The following is a 24,632-nucleotide window of genomic DNA, read 5'->3' as shown; positions in this document are numbered from 1 at the left end:
AAAATAGTTTCTAATGCAACCATCATTTATATGCACTCACTTATTTTATCACTAGTAAAGTACTCGTAAGAATTTTACACTATACTCCGCGCCACCCGAATTGGCGTGTGGCATCAACCAATAAACTCACAGTGCACTGTTACTAAACCGTCAGGGATGAATCAAATCATTCATAATTAATTTTGTTCGTATTTGTGGACAATTACGAATGAATAGCTTCCTCCCTAAAGGTATAGTAACAGCGCACTACTATCTTCTTGGCTGATGCCACACGCCAATTCGAGGGACGCGAACTATAGTAATCTACACTTGTAAACATAAAATACAGGTGTATTACTTTGTATTTAACTCTATCGCTTGCAGAAAATTGTTGTTTATGTCTTTTCATGCAAAATACGGACTTTTACCTGTAAATCTTTCAAAATTTGTTGCGCCCCAAGTAATAAAGCACCATATTTACTATAAATTCAAAGGTAAATAAATTGACCAAAATGCAAGTACTAGTAAGACTGACGTAATGTACTGTACACTGGCTCACGCACAACAATGCGTGATACGTTTGAAATATAGTGCTGATGGGATTCACTAAAATTTTACTTAGGTGTTTTTTTCTAATTCTTTTTGTCCTTGAACATAAAATATGAGTTAGGATACGTAGGTTGACTTTGGTTAGCTTAGTTTAGTATACATTTAGTAAACTCCTTCTATGATATTGCAGCAAACGTAAAAATTTGTGAATTTTGCATTAATATCACAAAAATCATTGGTTCAAGTTTTCTCTTACATACACAATTGCTAGGTCGTAATTACTGAATGTCTTAAAATGTTTTATACGGCATCATTCTGCAGTGAATTGTGTTAACGAAATTTAAAATATGACTTTTTTTCGATTATCGGTATGCAATAATAATAATTATTGCATCGTTTCTGCGTTCGTTTGCGATTCGCAAATTTTGCGAACATTATTACAAAATTAGACTCATATACTGTTATTTAGCGTGGCACATAGACTGTTATTTGTTATGGTAGCAATAGCTTCTAATGTGTGCAATTAGTATTTAGATGTACCGCTACGTACAACATTATGTCCTAGCAACTGTTCGGAAAATTTTTTGCAATATATTGTACGACAGTCACTTCGAAAGTTCTGCACACTGAAAGATGTTATGCAAACTAATAATTTATTGTACAAAATATCTTTACCGGCGTTCAATACAATCTTCATACTTGTTTATGACAACTTCTCAACATTTGGCAAATTCTGTATTCTGGATAGGGCACCTTCATTGTTGAGGTGTCTGATCACTCGGGTCACCTCAATGAAAGCTTCATCAATCGAATCAAAACGTTTTCCACAGAGTGGTTCTTTTAATTTGGGAAACAATTCAAAGTCCGGTGGGCTCAAATCAGGACTATATTGGGAAAGAAAGTATTTCCCATCCATACTTGTTAAGTGTCACTCTTACTTGTAGAGCAGTATGCGGCCTTGCATTATCGTTCAGAATACACCAGCTGCAAGAATGTCAGGATTTCTTTCAATACTTTTCGGATGCAAAACATTTTGCAGAAACAGCTTGTAATATACGCCTGGTATAGATGTCCCCTATGTCACTTTATTGTAGCCATATCTCCATTCGTATCATACGCAAAGATCATCGTGAGTAAACCGTTTGATTGTTGCTAGCAGAATTTCTTCGGGCGTGAAGAGTCTGAACTGTTTTAATGTGACGACTGAAACTTCAGTTCTGGTTCAAACTCTCGTAGCCAGGTTTCATCAATTGCAACAGTCGTTTGAAAAGCTGATCTCCTTCTGTTTGATAACGTTGAAGCAATTTTTCTGCGATTCTTTTGCAACATGCTTTCTGCTCTTTACTCAGATCATGCGGAACCCATCTCGTCTTCATTTTCAGCTTTTCAGTAATAATTTTGTAAAGTGAAGTGACAGATATTTTGGTCTCATATGCAATTTTCTTACATATTTTCGTCGACCCTCTCTCAAAATGTCATTCACAATAATCTCAGGAGTGTAGTCTGTTGCAGTTGATGGTCGTTCACATCTTGAGGTGTCCGCAATGATTACACGACCTTCACGGAAACGAGCTGAGCACCGAAATACAGTGCTATGATCCACTACACTATTTCGACAAACCTCCCGCAAGACATTGTAATTTCAGTTGAATTCTTTCCACATAGAGTTTCGATGTTGATATAGGAACGCTTATCATCATGCGCATATACACTGTCGCTGAAATGCCTCCTCCATACGGACAAAAGCCCGTGTGAGTTTGCAACTTCGTTCAGTTCAAATAGATGAAATTATAGTTTCTAGTGGTATTTTTCCGAGAATAATCGCTTTTCAGACATATTTTGCAGTATATCATAAATCTGTATTCAATTATTGTGAACCATCGTACAAAAAACAAAAGATTTTGATTGAATTATAATAGGAAAATACTGTGGTTAAGCCTTCTTAAAGTTAAACTGCGAGGGCACGGTTGCTCAGTGGTAGAGCACTTACCTCTGGTGCGTGGGGTCCCTGATACGATTTCCGACCCAGTAAGTTTGCGGTGGATAACATCATGTCCATGGGGTTGTCGGGTACTCTCTTCTCATCCCATTAATTCTTCTATCATCAGTCATTTGCCTTAATCATTGTCTCCCTTAGCCTAAATGGCATAAACGTGGGACGTTATACAGAAAGTTACGCTGCGCTAAGGAATACGATGTCGTATATAATTTGCAGAAGAACTATGGAATATTCTTTACACAGTATGTTTACACTATTTTATTTACAACCATACCCACCTTTGCTAACGCGCCTGGTCCCTATAGATACCTTGATTTTCCACTACTTTGGCCCAGCCCTGACTTGGTTAAATACTTCCTTGTTTTTTGTGGCCATCCAGCATAGATTTGATTTTTTTTTTTTACACTCTATTCGTTTACTCGTCAACTCACTACGGATTCAATCGTTCATGGACCCACCTGGTTCTCCGTTTCCGATCAGATACATTTCCTGTTTTTAATGGACATCTAACAGGGGTTGTTTGGTGTTTGTTCCATTATAGCTTTTATGGCATATTTCTACTTGCTGTACTTTTACTCGTACCGTTTGGGTCCTCATAAGGGAGTCGGCACCTATGAATCCATAAATGCAACTCACTACTTAAAAACAATTTATACATTATTTGTAGTTAATTTCGTAGTGAATGAAATACAAAATAAGTTGTGTATGGTCCCCTAAAATTGGTCAGTACGTATAAATATTGGATGATCTGAAAAATTTTGCTACCATTTAACAGAACTTAGCCTATATATTTTCTATTCAAATTTTACAACTATTAATATCTACGTTTTATTGTCTTTTCCAACTTATATTCAGGAGAAAGAAATTAAATTAAAGAAATATATGTTTATGATGATCAAGAAACAATTATTTATAACACATTACAAAATTCATGAAACAGAAAAAATATTCTATTTCCTTATTTTAAATATTTTGATTTAATTCAGCATGTCACAGAATATAACTTGTGTCACAGATTAGTACTTTATTATTTCTCCAAGGCAGAGGGAAAAAAGGGAATTTTGAAACAGCGTTACCATCTTGTACAGCACAAAATTCTCAGGTTTTACAGAGTACCGAATATCTTAGTAAGTACTTGACTTATCGATCTCAAATAAACGCGACAATGCTCCTTATGACATACTGATTTCCTCTATGCATTTAAACCCATACTATACTAGGGACTTTTTCGAAGTTATTGCACTATTTCCAAACTCATTTTTTCTCTCTCCTGTTGTGGCAACACTGTTTAACTGATCCTTCTAAACTTGAAGTCATTTTAAAGAGTTCTTTCCAGTATTTCATTTAATGTGCACAAATAGTTACTACTTCATTCCTTGTGTGTGTTAAAGGCGTTTAAATTTGACATATGTTTTACAATATTTCTCAAAAAGTATGCAACACTGATCTGCGAGTGTCATCTCTTTCGTCTTAGTTTTCATTGCTGATTCGAATTATGGTATTAAATTTAGGTCATTCCATTTAAAAAATCATAACTTTATATTGGGTTGGCAACACTGTTCACCTAGTGATGTTACCCAATACATGGATAGATGTCCCCCTTCTTGTAGTTGCTTTGTGCAAAGTTTCGCTTCTCTCACTCTCTTAGTTCCTCTGTTATAAAGGTGGGACATTATAAATGGTGCACCCGGTATATATATATATATATATATATATATATATATATATATATATATATATATATATATATATATATATATATATATATATATATATATATATATGACGAAGAGAAACGCTTTTGGCGTTGTTCCTTTTTGCCTAAGCCGGAGTTTAAATATTATCGAGACTGTCACCTATCAGCTTAGTGATCCGAAAAACTACGTATTCGATGCTAATATTGCTAATTTAGGCATGATATCCTTCCCTGCATGACAATGAGGCTAAAGTTAGACTTGAATGACGTTTGGAGTCTCACTATTCATCTCAGGGACCCCCAAAACAATGGACTTCACTATAATATCCGTCAGGACCTCTCTCATGAAAGCAATATCTCCGATATATATTACGATTGAATTCGGAGGAAAACAGAAGAAAATATTTTAGTTGAAAATCTTTTCCAATTTATCGTAATTATGTAAATGAATATGTTTTCATTTGAAATGACTTTCGACCAAATTGTGATATTTCCTATATTCTAAGTACTATTCTTAACAGGGTTATAATCAACAAGAAATAGAAGAGTATGAATATTGCAATACAATAATCTCAAAATTCCAGGATCCTACTGAATCAGATTTTAGGCCAACAATTCAATTAAAGAAAATAGTGTTTGATTACTTAAAAAGGAGTTCCTTTGTCGAGTAATGATGTCTCCAGAAGGAATTTTCCCATAAAGTTTTAGTTGATAAATGAAAATGTTAACAAATTTTGATTTAAACTCTGCTAAAAAGAGTAGAGTTGATCACGCGAATTATTTCCATGTATGGGATATGTATAGGCACCGTTAGTTACCGTTACTCGTTGAGATATTAAATGATTGACTCCATTAATGAACTCAGCCCAGATAATCGTTCAAGCTCTCAACTGCAAAGAACAGAATTCAAAAATTCGCTTACATGTATGGGACATGAGCTATAGATAGAAACCGGTAAAATCGCCGTTATCCGTTAAAGGATAGACGCCATTAACGTACTCGGACGAGATAATCGCTCTAGATATCTGTTGCAATAAACAGAATAAAGATTCACTTACATCTATGGGGCATGGGCTATAGATAAAAACCGTTAAAGTTGTTGTTATCCGTTAATCAATTAATGGATTGAATCCGTTGACAAACTCGATAGAAATCATCTCCCTAGCTATCTGTTACAAAAACAGAATTTAAAAATTTGCTTTCAAATATGGCATATGGGCTAAAAGTAGTCCGTTAAAGTTCCCATTATCTGTTAATCCGTTAACTGACGGTCGAGATAATCGCTCTGGCTATTTACTGTGAAAAATAGCTTACAATAATGAAATATAGGTTATAGATAACCACCGCCATCTGTTAACGGATTTACTCTATTAGCAAACTGGTCCGACATACTCGCTCTAGCTATCTATTGCAAAAAAAAAAAAAACTGCATCCGTTGAACAGCTATCGTGTGGAGTAACGAACGGACAGGTTGTGAGACTAAGAACACAATCTTATAAGTCTCACTGCGTGATCCCAATAAAGTATTCAAACTGAACAGTGTTAGGAATTCATATGCAGTGTTGTTCGACACTTTATTTCCGTAAAGAAGCTTCGTTGACGCAATATTCACTTCGTGAAATGTATTTCAAACTAGTTTTATTAATTAATTGTTAATTAGATATTCAAAATGTATTTCACTGTGCTATTAATTCAATTTTGTTTTTAATTATTATTGATTTCAGCTCGGTGCAAGAAACTGCCGAAACCTCCGCGAAATGGCATGGTAATAGCTCCAAAAACTGATCACGGCATGCGAGCCAGATTTAAGTGCAAGGATGGTTATATTCTTCGTGGGAATAACATTACGGAATGTCGATTTGGTAACTGGACTAGTGAAGTTCCTTACTGTCAAGAAGGTAAGTTGTTTGCGCTGCTTACTGCTACGATTCACAGAAATGGAGAGTGATCAAGTCTTTCATTATATCATCCTCAAATTACATCACTGGCAAATTATTTATAAATAGAAGTTTTTTATTATTATTTTCATATTGTTTCTTTTCCCATCACAATCTTTGTCATATTTTCTTATTTCCTCTCTATTTAACCAAGTACTTATTTTTGTATTCACCTATTGCATCCTACCGATCATTATCCATTACTCTTTCGCTATGTTCATACTTTGTCCAATACAATATACCATTTAAACGAAGTAATAATTTAATTTTTTTCTTAAGGCTTTCTTTAACGATCCAATATACTATACATTGTAATGCGCTTATTCTTCATCTGTTCGCGATGCATTATATAAGAACTATGTCCTATTATATTTATATTCAATTGTTCATATTTCATCAGTTGTTTGTTGAAGTTTCATAAAGATAGAATTATCTAAGTAACAGGGATTTGAATCTAAACGTCAAAATTTAATGTTGAAGAAAATAATGAAGAAAAAATAATATAAATAAGTGAGTTTCGTTTCACAGTGTGAAACTACAGTAGACTTCCAAGCCACGGGCATTCAATGCTCAAACTTGAAGTAGTACTACTGATTGCAATAGATTAATAAGATCAAAGGTAGAGTCTGTTCCTCGGACACTGAATCCATATCAGAAAGCCATTACACGCTATGCATGACTGCTTTCGTTCTATGAAGATAAAAGTTAAAGCCAAAAACAGTTAATTTGAATCAACCGGGTTGATTAGAGGGCTAATGAAGAAGGTGAAGCTGAATCATTCTTGGGAAGCTGAATCATTTGCAGAAAATCACATCTCGATATTCTTATCATTTTTGCTGTATGAATATCAGTATTTATGCCGGAAGTAGTAATAAATTCGAACCACTTCCGGTTTTGGTAGAGTATTTGGTAGTCATGGAAGATTGCCTTGAGACCCTGAATCGTTTTCAGAAAACAGTTTCTCGCTATCTGTTACCATTCTCGTTCCATGACGATAAACATTGAAACTGGAAATGGCATTTATTCCGAAGTTGGACGTCCGCTTTCGCCACGTTTTTTCGCTGTCACCTCCTTTCCACATTTCCTGCATTTGTTATTAGGTTCATTAATCCGTGCTCTTCACAATTTTTTAAAAGATTTTGCTCGTTATCAACGTATTGCTTCACAAATGTTCACATCCCTTAGTTAGGGTGTTAGTTCACATCCCTTATACAGCCACCATGTTGATAATATAAATGCTCGTTACTTTCCCACAATGCAACTATTCGGTTACCTTGCGCGAAGTGGTTCCCTCCGCTCGCCGTATAGTCCAATGTTTATAACCGCTTATATATAACAAACAAAGAAATTTTTCGAGATCCTTATATATTATCAAGCACACAAACGATCAAATTATCCATATCTTCCCTGTAAATTTTCAAAATTTTGCTGGAAACGAACGTCCAACTTTGGAACTTAACCCCTGGAAATGGTTAATTTGAACCACTTCCATTTGAATAGAGAGTGATGGAGAAGACGTAACCTAATCTTGAACGCTGAATCGATTGCAGAAAACTATATCTTGATATCTCTTACCGTTTGTGCTCCGTGGAAATCACTATTGAAACCGGAAGTAGTAGTAAATTTGAATCAATTCGGGTTTCGGTACAATATTCGGGATAGTAAAGTTTCTCGAGACACTGAGTCATTTGCAGAAAAGTGCTTCTCTACTGCTACTCCAAAATTATAGTAGAAAAAGAGAACTTGTTTGACTCTAATAGCTAGTAAAATATTGTTTAGTTTGTTATGGAAGTAACGGAATGTTAAATGGGCATTGATTGAGTACATTGTCTCTGTGCGAACGTTTAAGTGCTAAGGTGAATGTTTGGATGCTATTGCTCAGTTGCTATTGTTTATCCTGTTCAAATTCAGAGTGTAAAAAACAATTGATGGGCTATGCAGCAGACTGTAATGTCACATTTTTATAGTAGCAGAAAATAAAGTATTGTTCCTGGAAAGTATTTGATGTTTATGGTTTGATCATGTACGATTTCAGTAACCTATCTGAATAAAGTGATTGCCTTTCCACCAGTAAGATTTAACCTAATGCCACCGATAGAAATAATTTGATCAGTAACAACTGGCGACGAGTAATCGAACACCATGGCGAAAGGAAAATTATTTCAAGCATTTAAAACATTAAATACACAAGAAATTGATGTGGAAACATATCTAGAGCGTTATGAAAATACTGTCTAACGAATGATGTACCAAAAGAAAGTGTGTATTCTAATTTTAGTAATGAGAAAATCTTGAAAGAGTTAGCAACTCCAAGTAAGGTAGAAGAATTAAAATATGTTGAAATAAAAGATATTCTTTTGAATAAGTACGTAAAAGCTACTAACTTCACTGTAGATCGATTCAAATTCCATAATTTAAAACAGGAATTTGGACAATCAGCTCAGGGATATATTTTGCGACTTTAGGAACAAGCATGCATCTACGGCCAATGGATTAATAACGCATTGCGAGATCAAATTCTTTGTGGGATCTATAGTGAAGTAGCGAGGAAGAAATAACTGACAATGAACAGAGCTATAGATATTACAAATCAAGTAGAGTTGCTAGAAAAAGAAATCAGAGAGAGAAATTAGAGAGAGAAGGTATTTTTACAATAATGGCAAGCGATTGGCTCAGATAACTAATGGAAGGGAAACCCCTGCTTAACAAGACGCACGAAAACAAAGTAATCCCAACAAAACAGTATTTCAGCGTCAAGTTTGTGGTCGTAAACAGTCCTGCGCGAGGTGCTAAATATAGGTTATGTTTTATATTTAATTGTTTTGACGCTTAAATAACAATAAGTATCATAGAAATCATGACAGACGCGAGTTCAAAAAGTCACTTACATGGAGGCAACGGACATAACATCAGAGGAGAAACAATTTACTTTGCAATTCAACACGAAGGAATTCGTTACAGCATTGGATGATATAGCTTCAATTCCAGTCGGAGTGGAAGAGTGGGAACAAACAATGGGAATGATGCCAGTAGACGATTTCCAACTTGAGTATATTATTCAACTTGAGAAGGGGAGACATGAAACAACTGCAAATGTTATTAGGTTAAACCAATCTAAACAACAACACACACAGTGTGTTGTAATAACCAACAATTATTTTTTAATTTTGAACCGAAACCAGCTGTTACCTCACTAGTGGTTTATGCAAGATTTTTCTCAAAGATACCCATAAAGAAATCACATCAATAACGTTAAGGAACTATAAAATGGATACATTGGTAAAAATAAAGGTTGTAGTGAAAATAAATGAACTATCACACAAAATCAATTTATTACGAAAAGTTACATTACTCGAAATTACTTGGAAGAATATTTGATTAAGTTGAACGAGGCGCACCAAACAGAAGTGGAGCGAGAATTGATGATAGAAGTGGTTACTCGAACGAACAGGAAACTACACCGAAGTAGTATAAACAATACCACGAAAGAGAGGATTATGTTTAAGTTCAAAACTTTGCAAACGATAAGAAGTTGTAACAGCGTGAAAAAGAAAGTAGTAACAGCGTGTTGAAAATGCTAGTTAAACCGAAGAAGGTAGAATTAAAAGAAAATGGAATACATAATTAGGTGATAGTATCAGGAACACGAAAGTACTAAAGGCTTCAAAAGGAAGAAGGGCCTATTCAGAAAAAAATAGGTGTAGATGATACATAGGATACGGAAGATAAGAGACCTATGATAGAACATCAAAAATGAAACTTGTGTCTGATAGTAAAAGTTAGGTAACAAGAAGGATATCAGAACCAAAACAAAACAAGAATGATACAAAGAAACAAAGAAAGGTGTGACCATGTACGATTTCAGAAACCTATTGTCTGAGTAAAAAGATTGTTAACGGTAATACAAGTTCATTGTTTACAGAATTTATTCTTACTTTCTTTCTTTATATCACGTCAATGTATTTGATATAGGAAACTTGGGTATGACATTTTAACCTTGTTCCTCTACAATTTTAATGGACTCAACAAATAAGCAGTATTTTCAACTTCAGAAATCTGAAATTTTAGTTTAACCATGAATTCTAAAAGGCCATTTTGTTTCACTGAGTCTACTATATTTTTAGACTACTAGTCATTGTTGACACTATTAAATTTTTACTAGAACATTCTTGTCGTAAAGCATTATTCTAATAGCTGTTCGAACTGGAAAATCCATTGCGTCCACCGACTTATCCTTTTTTCCTATCGACTGATCGATTATCTTTGATTATTTAGCTTCTCATATTTCTTTTCTTAAGAATGTAGCAATTAAATGCATTTTCGTGTAGTAATGGGAAAAGAAATGTTGAACATACTGTTAATGTCTTCATTTAAGTTGAAACGTTCAAACAAGCCCAAAATATCAAAAGCAAAGGGCCGTGGAAAAACTTCACTTTTTAAGGTAGTGATGCAAAATATTGTGGCACTTACACTTACAAGCTCATATAGTTATATCTAAATACATCAAAACACACGGACTTTAATGAAATGCGTCTTTAACATTATCCAAACGTTTCTTATATATACAAGGACAGAACAATTCAGGATAGAAGAACTATTTCTGATCAAGTATTCTTTAAAATCACTCTGTTGTATAATGCGAGAACCAATCATTCTTCGTTGTTTTCTCATAATTTTTTAGTTATACTAACTTTAAAATGATAAGATTACCGCTGATGTGAATTAAGCACAATCTTCTAATACTTTGTTAAAGGATTATTTCTTTCAATGGAATAACGTATAATGATGATTGAAAACAATGAAAAAATAACCTCATCTCACAGTAACAATAACCGAAAAAGTGTTAAATGTATTGCCATGTTTAACTAATTTTTAAAGAGTGCAAAAGTGTACATTTTAAAGTTTTATTTCTTTGCACATTTCGGTTTGGCAGAAATTCATAATTTACGAGAATGCAAAATATGTTCGAAGACATGTAAGTATTGAGCTAGGAATGCGAATTTTGTATTGTTTCCGGTTATGTAATATGTATTCAGTATAACATGCCTGTAAACATAAAGTTACCTATCATGGAACTATGTACTATCTAATATCTGTCATTTCCACTGTAACTTAAAAAGTGTAAACAAGGTCATTACATTTCTTATTGCAAAGTGTAAACAGGATCATTATTTGTTCTTACTATACGGAATACTATACTACGGAATACGACTACAATTAGCATTGATATATTTTCTCCTTTTTGTAGTTTATTGTCCATTCCCAGGCTTCATAGAGAATGGAAAGGTTCTCCTTGTAGGAAATATGGGATTATATGATTATCGACCTTATGTAAGGAAGATAACGAATAACAAACAAATCATCTATGAATGTAATCGCGGTTACGTTCTCACGGATGGTCCTCCTGGTGCTACTTGTATTGGAGGGAGATGGAGTCCAAAGCAGTTGCCCAGGTAATAATGCAAATTTCCCCTTAGGTACGCTTACAATAGAATCATATTCAACAATTAATTCTCTTTGATAAATTTTACTTTGTCAATCAATAAGAAAGACAAGAATTAGTGTGTTAAATTTCATTATGTAATATACGGTATACAAAATAAATTTCTTTCCACATGAAGAAGCTCTTTCAAGACTTATTTAATTCGAAGATCTTACAAATATGTAAAATTTTTAAACTTTTCTTTTTAATTTACAGGGAAGATGTTCCAATTGAAGTTTTCGATTCAGTAGATAGTTGCTCTCAAGTATTGATTGGTTGGGTTGAATCTATGTTAGTCAGATGATGAATTAATTTCTTTTACTGGAAGTCTAAAATTATTCTCCATAGTCTATTATAGTAAACTTTGTAGTCATTATAATCAGTTTATTAAAAGTAAAAGTAAAGTAAATACTGACAATTGTGTATATTTTAAAGTTTTATAAATTTTTATTTAGTTTAATCCTCAAAGTCCAAAGGAAAACTAGAATCACAGAATTCCACGGAGTTGAGCCCTAAATATTGTCTTCTCATTTATATTTTGTTTTTAGTTATCAAACCTATATTATTGTAATTTTCCTGTTGTTTGGACCCCTTCTTATGAAATATATTATCATATAATGTAGCTTATCGTACGATGTGCTTTTTACCTCATCATATGAATAGCATTTCATAAAAACAATATAATTATGTACAATTTCAAATAAGTAGTTAAATACATTCGGTAATAGTTTTGATCATTCTCTTAATTGAAAAGATTAGCCACCACAAAATTAAGCACCAAGGCACTAGTTGAAAATAATGGTAAATACTCAAAAATTTCTTTATACCGAAGCAAAAGAGATTGCCAAAACTCAACAATATTAAGCTAAAGCATGAATTTTCTATATTAAGAAGGCTAATATTTTCTATATTAGCCATAGAAAGACGTTCAATTACAATATATAAATGATAGAAACTAATACTGGAGTACAAAACGTAATTCTTTAGGATTCGAAAGATTAACTTGTTTCCCTTTCCATGAATGAATTGCATCCTAAATGCCATGTTATTGGTTTATTTCAGATGTATCCCAGGAAAGCACCCGCGATTAAGATGGAGTCGGTCCATTCGTCAGAAGAGAGAGAACAAGTCGGAAGAACTGCGAAGAGAACGAAGAAGAAGAAACAAGAAAGACAAGAAAAGACCAAAAGGAAGAGAAGAGAAGAAAGGAAAGAAGCGGGGAGGAAAAGGCAAAGGTATGTAGATCTTTAGATTTTCACGTGTGTGGATAAAAAATAACAAATTTATATATTTACTGGAGAAAAATTGATGTTGAAATTCCTGTAAATATTAACTTGAGCACTTGAATTAATTTAAAATAGGGTCAGCAAATACAAACAGGAAATTCAAAACTGAACAAAATATTTTATCGAATTAGGACAAATCAAGAAGTAATCTCCACAAATTCTGTAGAAACCTTCGTTCAGTTATTTCGAATTATTTTCAGAGTGTGGACTAATTTTCTGAAAAAGTCAGTGAAAAGGAGTATTATGGTTCAATTTCTTGAACCTGGAAAACCGTAAATATCACCTTTATGTAAGAGCACTTCACAAGCTCCATTATTCACTACAAGATACACATTCTGAAAAGGAAATCATTATTCAATACGATAACGCACGTCCTCAATGTGCTCAGTTCACCACACAGAAAATTGAGGGAACGGTAATGATATGATACTAGAATAGGCTAGATCGCTTTCAACAATATGGTGTATACCCACTCCCATATACGCTCGTTCTTTCGTAAGTCTAAGGCGAGTACAGACTAGACTATAAAAATATTAGGTCGGTATACACACGTATACGCCCATTATAGGTTGGGAAATTTTGCTTCAAACTTCCTATAATCCCGACATTGCACCCTCTGACTATCATTTGTTCAGTTTTATGGAGGACCAGGTATGAAGCCAACGCTACCAGACGACGTAAGACATAAAGCAATGTATTAGTGTCTGCGAGCAGCAGAACGTGATTCTACCGCAATGAATTTTCAAGCTTCCAGAAAGGTGGAAGAAATATATACAAAGAAACTAAAGCTTCGTTGAAAAGTAAAGAGATGAATATAAATTAAGATGTACCATATTTTCCTCATAAAACCAGAACTTGGTTCATGAAAATCGTTCCTCATTACTTTCTGTATGACCCTCGTAGACCAAATATTTTGTCTAATAAGCTATAGCTTTGTAATATATCAATATTGTACATACTTAAAATATTAAGAAAATTATAATTTAAAAATGAAATGCATTCCTAAATATCTGAAGAATGTACGAATATAAATCATATTACATAAAAGAAATCTAAGTCTATGCTGATAGTATTGTTTAAATGTGTCTAAATAATTAACATACTTGGTTGAAGAATTAATTGCATCGATTACTTTTGTCTTTTCCTTAGGTCCTTGTGAAGTGATAGCAAAAGAGCCATACGTGACTATTGAGATCGAGAAAGTTGGTCGGAATCCAAATCAAACCTATTCTCCTGGGACCGTAGTGAGACTTACATGTGGGAAAGGCTATGGACTCAATATTGGCAACAGAACAGCAAAGTGTCTGAGGGGAAAATGGAGACCTAACAAACCTGAATGCATTATACGTAAGAAGTTATCTCAATTGTTTTAATATTTATTATTAAAGTTAGTAAAAGTTTCAATTCAGTTGACTAATTACTATTTACATAGCTAATAATATCTGTATGTAGTTGCTTTGTGTGTAATAATTGAAGAGTTAAATTGGATAAGAGCAATGTAACAAATTTGAACAAATTTGAAATTTACAATATAGATTTTTCTGCTTAGTTTTCGCATCATGTTTTACAGATTATGTTCTGTAATTCGATTGTTTATGGTCCTCACATACTTATCTAAATTATTATTTACAATATATACAATAAAACATGACACGGGAAGGAAGAAACTCCCCTTAAAATTTCAAACTTGTAACATAAAGCCATAACCAGTTCAACCCTTCAATTGTAATAAACTGCAAATTACTCTTCGGACTCGTAATTACCTTCTAAATATGTCAGAAATGTTTCCCTAAAATGATAATTCCTGGAGAGAATACAAGATATCTCCAGCCATTATTAATAATTTAATAGAAGTTCGTTTCTGTCAGAAACAAACAACAAAAATTCTAAATTTGATGCACATACACTCATATACAAATGTAAAACTCATCTGAGTAGAAATTATTAGATTCTACTAGCTATTGGATAGTGTTCTCTGGAAATTTATTTCGTTACTTGAACTTTCTAGTGTCATTTTATCATATTTTCTATAAGTAAGTAGTATGCTCTAGGTCAAATAAATCATTTTTGTCATAGATATCATCATGTCGTAGATGTCATAGAATACCATTTATTTAATAAAATTGTGAAGTTTGCGTGTCATCTACCATAAAATTCGTGCCTTTTCCATTTCTGCAATTTGAACGTGCTCCAGTGTTAACAGTATCAAACATTTTTAAAACTAAATTATTGTATTTCCTCGTACTCTTCTACATCATTTTACATCTTCATCATCGAAACAAATAACTTCCTATATATCTTCTGAACATGCCAGATTGACTAATACCTTTCGACAGCACGTAACCTTCTTACGTGGCTCTACTAAGGGAAAAATATAGCTCTTTTCTGATCAACGTGACCAGCTTGCGAAACAGCGCTTCGACGTCGCAAGAACCCCTAATGAAGAGTGACTGGGTCAATGTATAAACACATATATGATAGAGTGGTTAAGAGTTTTGAAAATGTTATTACCAATTAGAGATACAGCATGATGTCTACAGGACGTCCTACGTTCTAGGCCACTGTCTCCAAAGTTCAACTCTTAGACAATGGCTTTATGCGTGAGTTTATTGAAGTTTACTCAAGCTTCCTTGTCCCTTTGCAATCGCACCAGGAAGACATGATATCTCTTTTAATGTATAATTAAAGAGACTTTTAAATGCTGTTACCTGTTTGTCACATCATGTACTTATCGGGAATGATAAAGTGAAATTTACCAAAATCTTTCTCACAAATTTTTTTCTACTGGAAACTCAAAAATTCCCATAAAATTCATCTCAGTACCGATATCTCTTTTCTTTAATCTGTATAATATGGAAAATCTTACCATATTACCTTAAAGTTTCAGTTCAATATCGTCTTCCGTTCCGAAGACTTTAAAAAATATATTATTTGCTAGAAGTTTTTAGTTTTTTTTTTCAAGGCAATGAATTTGTAAAGTCTCCAAAGTTGATATATGTATACTCGATACTAACACAAGCAACTCCATTATACATTCTATCAAACGACACTGGGATCGAATGAGTACTGTGTTTTCAACGGAAATATCTCCAAAGGGAAAGAATCAAGATTTTTTAAAATCGAAATACTGCTCTAAATATTATTTATTATTACCTTCATAACCACAATGAAATCTTTGATACGTATAACTAGGACATTAGTCGAGATATACGACGCTATACACCATCTGTTTAATCTTATTCATTAGAGTACACCTTCTGGTTCAAGGCGTATATTGCTTTTGTTTTGTTTATGTTTATTTATTTACTTAATTGACTGATGACTCCAGTGATAGAGTGACTATATCACTTTCTTCTCTAATTTTGTTCTTAGTTGTTGTTCAAATATATCGATCATGCAAAAAAAAAAAAAAAGTTTCTTCTTGGTTGTTCTGGAATTAGAAGGGAGAAAAGGGAAGGAAGAGAAAGAAAATGGAAAGATTATGTTTGCTCTGTCTCTGTCCAAGTTCGTGTTGTTTTAATCAGTAAAAATAAGTACCAAACCTTTGTTTAACTGTGAGATTCATATTTCCATCCTACTACTCACCACAATTTTCTAATTCTTTTAATTCGGGAACGATTCTCTCTGTTTTTTCTCGCAGTGGGTTGATTCATTCTACGTACCTGCACCCTTTTATGTTATTAATGGAGTTATTTATCTGAAAAGTATTATAAAAAAAAAAACAGCATAAAATATTTTGGACTATAAAACAGTATATCAGGGTTTAATGGGATTGAACTGCGTCCGCACATCGAAAGAAATGCATTTTCGTTGATAAGATGGTGTAGAAAAGTAAAGTGTTATATCTGAATTGATGCATTTCTTAATTTCCTATTAAAAGCCGAAAGGAGAAATATAGGCTATACTAGATTCTTCAAAACAGTAGTAGAGATTTTTTTTCGTAAGTACAAGATCTAGAGGTGGAGAGAGAATTTTAACAATTGGTTCCAGGAACCTGATAAATTTTAACAATCGGTTCGGAAGAACCGGCTTAATGACTCCACTGCTACTAAGTAGTAATAATATCATTACTACTAACTAAACGTATACTGAACCAAATTAAATGAAAATAGCACAAAACACTGGCAGATTCCTACCTTATTATTGATATTTTTGGAGCTCCTCGTTGCTAAATAAGAGTCCTAGTTTCTATAACTATTTTGAAGAAAATCAACTGGTCATTTTCAAGTTGATTTGAACACAAATTTCAGCCATTACAAGTTTCGTTTACATTCTTTTTTTTCATCATCTGATCATAAAAATGACATTGTACTAAACATTCGTTCAACATGTGCACTAATGACTGGTATAGCAAGAATATCGCATCAGTTTGTATAAGTTTGGTACATCGTTGGTTTGAAATATCATACTTGTTACCTTATGCTCAGCATAATGTAACATGGCCCGATGCTTTTGAACACCTTGTATGTTGGTAGGAAAATTTTAAAATTTATTTAGAATGTTAATAGAAACTTTTATTTTATAGTAGAGCAAACCGTAGGTTGAGAATTTTGCGTAAATTTTGTAAAACAAAGCATTTCAATATATGTTAGATGAAGATTACATGATTATTAATTATATTTTATATATTTTACGTATTTATCCATGAATATATTATTATTTTAGACAAATAAGTGTGTATTTTGGCTTTTTCAATGGTTTTCAGTTCATTTCTATTCATATTTCGGCATAGGGAATCTTCACAAGAAAGCTAAAAATTTTATTTCGTAAAATCTTCATCAAAATTCCAAATTAATAAAGTCAGCCATAATTTCTTCTTGGTGCATCTCTTTGTTTCGAAGTAAAATTATCTGATTGGCTAATCCACAATCACAGCTGCGGCTGAGATTTCGGTTCTCTTTGATCTTCACTCAGAAGCCTATCATCCTATGATTACGTCATCATTATCTTCCAATTGGGGATCATCTTCTCGTAACTCTTTGTCTTACGGCGTCAGCCATTTCAAGAGTCAGACGTGCAGTGTTTAGCGTCTGCGAAAAGGTGGAATAATTTGTAATCACGTGAAAATTGTGTCAAATTCTTCGTTGTGGCGAATATTGGAAGAGATAACTGTACGACGTGTGGTGTTTCAACAAATTGTTAATCCGGAAATAAGACAATTGTGAAGTAATTTCGCATAACATAACGGATACTAGCCTGTAGCTATCCAGTGGTATGGAATGAGCTCCTTAGCAAATTTTGCGTTCTCGGTCCACCAGAGAACCTAAGAGAAGAAAGAGGAGACGGTGGAAGAGAGAGAAAGAATATTGAGTAGTGGTGCAGACCCGAGGAAGAAGAAGTCAAGCCACGCTCGATGGCTTTTCTGGAAAGGTGCTGAAGGAGTTTCCAAAAATTATTTTTGAGACCACGTATCACGAGTTTCCCAGGAAACCTCGGGTGGAAGTTATCAGGACTTTTTTTTTTGTTGTTTAACATATCCGTTTAATCTTGGTGTAAGAAGAGGATGTCAAGTAAGTAAGGAACAGTGAAAGTGAAACTCAGGTATTTGGCTTCAAAATTTTCCTTGTTCTGGCAAACTATCATGAGTGAATATATTTTCTGGTGTTTGTGTAATACTTGTAATATGAAGCACTAAATTCGTAAAGTTTCCCTCAACGCCGCACGCATGTAGATTTAGGCAATGTGACATCGTGTTTTCATTCGATGGGGGGGGAAAGAAGCTAGAATCTCAGCAGAGCGATTGTCGTAATCTCAAGAAAATGTGTGTACCACACACACATTTTCCCCAGTGATGAAAGATGTTTTAGATTCCCCAAAATCTAGAAATTATTCATTTCCGGTAATTCTGCTCAAAATTCAACCTTTATTCATTTTGGCATGTTTTCTTTGGTTTGACGTAGAATGATTATGAATGTTGAAGATGTAAACAAGTGTCAGTTTCACGGCTATTTGTCTAGTGCAAGGGTACATGCATCTTGCGTACCGATAATCGAAAACGTTCATCAATAGGTTAAACCTACGTACTATTTTAGAAAACTGATACCCATCAAGTTAGAAAATGCAATGTGGATAATTACTAGTAAATATTTTTCCTTCTTTTTAAGAAATTGAATATATTCAGAACGACACTAATGCAAAACTAACCACTGCGTCTTCGGTAGAAATGTGGTAGCGAAAACAAAATATAAATGCAAGTTAAGTATGGTGCTTTAGGAAATATATGTGTGATTTTTTTTTTTTAATAAATATATATGCTTGTTTAGGTTAAGTTAGTTTAGTTAGATTAGGGCTTTAGGTTTAAGTTGTGTGAATATATTATATGCATGTCTTGCCTGTGCTAGATTGTCATGTGGGTCCGAGCTGACAAGAGGTCGCGAAGAGCGTAAATCCTCTACGCCGGCCACGAAATCGATGCACAGAAGAGTGTAAGCACCAAGGAATATATGTAAACAAAAGGCAAATTAAGCTAACCACAATCTGTAGGCAGTGAATTTATTATTTTCGGTAGTATTTTGTATTTTCTATTGTACTCTTTTGTTTGTTTTGCGTGTCGATACCATGGAAATGCTCTAGAAGGCAAGAATATTCAATGAATATCAAAGAATGTGAATATTTCGAGAATATAAACAAAAGTAAATAATGTTTTTTGGCTTTGAAAGTATAGAAATCGATTTTATTAAATTTTATTCAGATGGGTATGTCAGTTCAATGTAAATATTTTCCTGTTAACGAATATTTTGTCCTACATTCATGAATATTTTGAAAGAAAATAAAACATACTAGCCGTGAATGCATCTTTCTTTTTGAATACGAAACCTGACTAGCTTGTAATTTTGAGAAATAGTAGAAATATGTAATCGATGTTTTTGGTATGCATGCGAAGCATGATACAAACAAGAGCAGTGTGCAGAATAAGTGTACTGGGGAAATGAAATAGCTGTGAAATTCAGGGAAGAGACTTTCCTTAGTGTGACCGAGTTGAAAACAACCGAATCTGTAGAAATTTCTCATTTTATCAATTTCTATCAAAATCTCAGTTTGGATTTTTTTTTTCTTTAAATTACAAAATTCTGTTTCAAAAGATTTTTTTTTTTTTAATTCAGATAGGACTTTCACAGACAACATCAAGATCTTCTTTGTGCTCAGTGCCAGCTCCACTCGGAGGTCGGTGTCCTGTGTCTGTAGTCGTGGTTCACAGCCTATTTCCGGATGGGATGTGAATGATGAACTGCAGGCCTGGATGTCGGGCTGTGAGTTGAGATGGAAGAGAGTTTGGAAGCTTTATATTTCGGGCCAAATTTGAGTTCTACTTTCCGTAGATGATTGGCTTGGTGATTGTATCAGTGACTGTTGATGACGAGCCCATACGGGCCCAGTAGGTTCGGTGTCACTAGTCAGTGATACATTCAACATAGCATGTAATCTCAAGGAAAGGGAACATCATACAAGAACACACAACAAATTCATTTTATTATTATTTTATTTTTTTTTTTTGTAAAAATGGCGACCCCTATCCAGGATTTCTGTTGTTTCAATCCTACGCGAGCGCTAAGGAAAACAAACAATCACAGCAGAGTATTTGTAATGGGGATAATTACGACAATCGCTACATTGAATGAGACATGGTCACTTCTGAATCTATATGTGCGTGATGTTGTGGGAAACAATCTTCAATGAAAGTGGAAATGTCTGTGGGTAGCAGATCAAGTAACGAATCTCGGCATCCGAGTGAATATATATGCTGTTCAGACGAAATTGCTGGGTTTAGTGTTTATTGTGACAGCTGTTATAGATGGGTACATGCCCAATGTTATGGTTTGTCCGAGGAACAAGTACAGGAGTTAGACAAAAGCAGTGAGCCGTGGTTATGTAAGCCCTGCCTGGCGAAACAGGCGACAGTGTTGCCACTGCCGAAATCTTCGGAAACTGAAAGTGATGAAGGCGAACGTGGAACGCGTGGTAGTCCGAACAATTCTGATAAAGAGGAAGGAAGTCGAGGAAACGTAGCTTCCGGTTCGAATGTGCAACTAACGGACTTTGCGGCCATGATGGAACGCTTCAGTCAAACTTTAACATTAACCCTAAACGAAAAATTTGAAAAAGTAGACAATAAATTCCAGGCGATGAGCAATCAGGTTGACAGTAAATTCCAGGTTATGAATGAGAAATTCGATAATGTAAAATTTGAATTGTTACAAACGATAAATGAAAAAGTAGCCCATGTGAACGAAGACGTAGAGGCGGTTAGGTCGGAAGTTCGCGACTTATATACCTCTGTTGGGAATTATCAGAATAAAATAGACGCGCGGGTAGATGCCGTTGAGGAGGGTCTCCGGTTATCGGTTGAAGCGCAGAATCGACGATGTGACAACTTGACAAAGGAGTTCTCACATCTCGAACTCAGTACCCAAAGGTCGTGTCAGGCACTTGAAGCCAGGATTCAGACGTTAGAGGGAAAAACAAACCAAAGAAAAGATAAACGGTGTGGTCGTAAGCGAGCGCGAGACTTTGTTGTCGGTGATGGAATCGAGTCTGACGGGACCGAGTCAGACATCCAAGTGGATGTACCGGTCTCTTCAGTTGGGGAGACTCGTACTATTCCCACGGTGACTGTCTCTGTCTGTCAGCCGACCAACATTCACGGCACAAATGTCCTTCCCTTTGAATTATCTTCACGTCCGTTGAATTTAAACAAGTCACATATGTCCGGTGTTGAGACAATAGGTAGTCAGGCGTTGTCCAGGAGGTCGAATCCATTGTTAGTTTCGCCTCAGGTGTCAGGATTTTCCAATCCTAGTTGTCGGTTGAACCATGTGGTGTCCTCTAGTAGTGTAGCAGACATGACTCCTTCGTGTGCTGGAGTTCAGGAGGGAATATGTGGTCACGCGGTGGTATCAATGCCAGACAACTTAATTTCTGGACAAAATTACCAACACTATTCCATTTTCGGTCAAAATCAATTGGGTGCAAAGAGCCCCGTCGTTGGCCACAATTCTCCCGTGAACCCCAGTAGAAGCGAGGAAGGCATTGGTAAACGAACTCTAAATTTAAGACTCTCTGAATTAAATCACTTACCTACATTTTCTGGTGAATACGGTTTGGCTAGAACATTTCTAGAAAATTTGGAACAAACCTTTAAGGTAATTTCGGCATCTGAACACGAACGTCTAACCTTGGTACCTTGTTGCTTAACAGCTGGGGCCAAGACATGGTTCCAGACTGTATGTCAAGACATAAATAGTTACGCGGATTTTGTGCGTCTGTTCCGAGAACACTATTTTTCGGCGAGAATGGAAAGGTTGCAAAAGAAGTTCATTCAGGGAATGAAATACGATCGAGCAAAGTACAGCCGATTAACGGACTTTGCGTGGAAAATAGTGGCAGAATATTATGCGGTGGCACAACACCCGGATGAGAGTGAACTGATAGAGATAGTCTTGGATTGCTTACCAGCTGGTGACGCCAAGTTGTTGAGAGCTGTTGAGCCAAAGAACATTCAACACCTTATGGTGAAAATAGCTGAGATAGAGGGACATCCAGAGCCTAGTGAACCGGTCACGGACAAGAAGTTTAGACGCTTTCAGGTACGTCAGGCGAAAGTCGTCAAAAAGACAGAAAAGTCAGGGAAACAAACCACCAAAGATACTTCGTCTCAGACGGAGGAAGACGAAAGCAAGAGGAAGGAAGGAAATTCCAATGGCAAAGGAGATGACCGATTTTCCGGAAACCGGGGTCGAAGAAGGAACTTCCAGTCTCGAAGACCATGGCCCAATCAAGGAAGACCGAATTGGGTAAGAGAGAGTAATGGAAATCGGAATGCTCCGTATGGGTACAACCAACGCTACTATCCAGCAGCGATGAGTTATGGGTATCCTCGGGGTACATCTCAGACGTGCGCGCCAAACGCGATGACCTCAGCAGGAGCGCAAGCCTATCCGGGATACGCGCCGAATTTACTTCCTGGAGGTGGAGTGGCAGCTCCCACGTCCACTTCTTCCCCAGGAGTGAACATGGCGATGTCCACTGGATGGCCTCCGCATTACACGACATTCGTACCGACGATGGCTCAGCCACCGGAAACCAACGGGAATAGTTTGGGAAATGCATATCGCAGCCCTCATTAGGGGAGAGTGTGGACTGCGATGTGGATTCCTCAACTCCCCAGAAAGAACAAGATCGGTTAGCGAGTAGTCAAAATTCCAATTTGGTACCAACCTCGTTCGATTTTGATACTAACCTTCTAAATTCAAAATTAAATGTTTTGGCAGATTCCGAAAATCGGGAAACAAAATTGGGCACGCCTCTGTTCTCGATTCGTTTCGTGATCGACGAGAAGGAGTGTGACTCCAGTGCGGGAAAAGGTATCCTTTTAACTTATCCTTCACCTACGTTAAGTTGTTCAGTTGGAGGTTTAACTCTAGTTTGCGTTCTGGATTCTGGAGCGGATACGAATTTGTTGTCTGGAGACGTTTGGAGGAGGATCAAGGAGATTTATCCGTCAGCTAAACTTCGTCCAAAATCCAACATATCATTACGAGGTTTCGCAGGAGACGAATCTTTTCAAGTCAAGGGTTTTCAGATTCTAAATTTCACAATTCAAGGTTACGTTTTCGAGGTTCCGGTATATGTGATTCACAAATTGAAAACAGATTGCATTCTAGGTTTCCCCTTTTTCATTCGTTATAATGTTCTTCTAAATTGTAAGACGAAAGAAGTCTCTCTTGAGACTGATTCGGGACAGACCATCTCCATCAACATGGAAAAGCAGCATTGTTGTCGAGTCACAGTTGCGGAAGTATCATCAGATGAGGAGGAAGACTCTTTGTACCAACCAGCTATTTCGAAAGAAGATATTCAAAATTTTGTTTCGCAGAGAACTGATTTGGATTCGGATTCTAGGAATCGTTTATTTTCTTTGTTAATCAGGTTTCGTTGTCTTTTTACAGAGAATCCCAGAGTCGTGAAGGTTGAGCCGTATAGAATACAGCTTTCAGACGACGTTCCCGTGGTAGGAAAGTTGTATCCTGTACCTGTTCACCTCCAGAAGGAATTCGAGCAAGTGCTGGACAAATGGTTGAAACTCGGAATCATCATAGAAGGTCCTTCACCTTACAGATGTCCGGTACATATTGTGCGTAAGGCGTCTGGAGAGCTAAGGCCTGTAGTCGATTTGCGTGGTATCAATGAGCGTGTGATTGCACCAAAGATTCAAGTCGAACCGATCTCTGATCTAATCGCACGAGTCAGTGGTGCAACCATTTTCACCTCATTGGACTGTACGCAGTCATATCACAGTGTCCCGATCCATCCAGACTCTTACAAATACGTCAGCTTCATTTACAAAGGTCGTCAGTATCAAATGACACGTCTAACCATGGGTTTGAAATCATCTCCAGCAGTTTTCCAATCAATCATGCATACTTTTTTCGGCTTAGAACCTTTCAAAAACTTTCTCATTGTGTACCTCGATGACGTCCTTTGTTTTTCATCATCTATTGACGAACACTTTCAGCATTTGGAAAAGGTCTTTGAAACTCTTCGTTCGGCAAATCTTTCGCTCAATTTTCAAAAGTGTAATTTCCTTCAATCACAAATTCCTTTTCTTGGCCACATAATTTCAGGATCTTCAGTCAAAATTAATCCCAAAAGTAACGAGGCCATCCGTCACTTTCCTCTGCCGCGAACTAAGAAAGCTTTACGAAGA

General features: G+C 35.5%; 1 protein-coding gene across 5 annotated transcripts in view; it reads left to right on the top strand.

The window, feature by feature from the left end:
* The window catches only part of Hasp (Hig-anchoring scaffold protein), an 819,228-nt gene that overhangs the window by 729,436 nt on the left and 65,160 nt on the right, over positions 1-24,632 (top strand). For all 5 annotated transcript variants that reach the window (XM_081743356.1, XM_081743348.1, XM_081743332.1 and 2 more), the window contains 4 exons: positions 5,948-6,121; positions 11,409-11,613; positions 12,705-12,877; positions 14,078-14,275. In XM_081743356.1, the coding sequence (XP_081599482.1) occupies positions 5,948-6,121; positions 11,409-11,613; positions 12,705-12,877; positions 14,078-14,275 (750 nt within the window). The remainder of the gene's footprint in view (positions 1-5,947; positions 6,122-11,408; positions 11,614-12,704; positions 12,878-14,077; positions 14,276-24,632) is intronic.

Source organism: Thermobia domestica, chromosome 2, assembly GCF_964235325.1.
Source record: "Thermobia domestica chromosome 2, izTheDome1.hap1.1, whole genome shotgun sequence".
Taxonomy (NCBI): Eukaryota; Metazoa; Arthropoda; class Insecta; order Zygentoma; family Lepismatidae; genus Thermobia; species Thermobia domestica.
The sequence above is the reverse complement of the archived record's forward strand: the minus strand, read 5'-3'. Positions and strand labels throughout refer to the sequence as shown.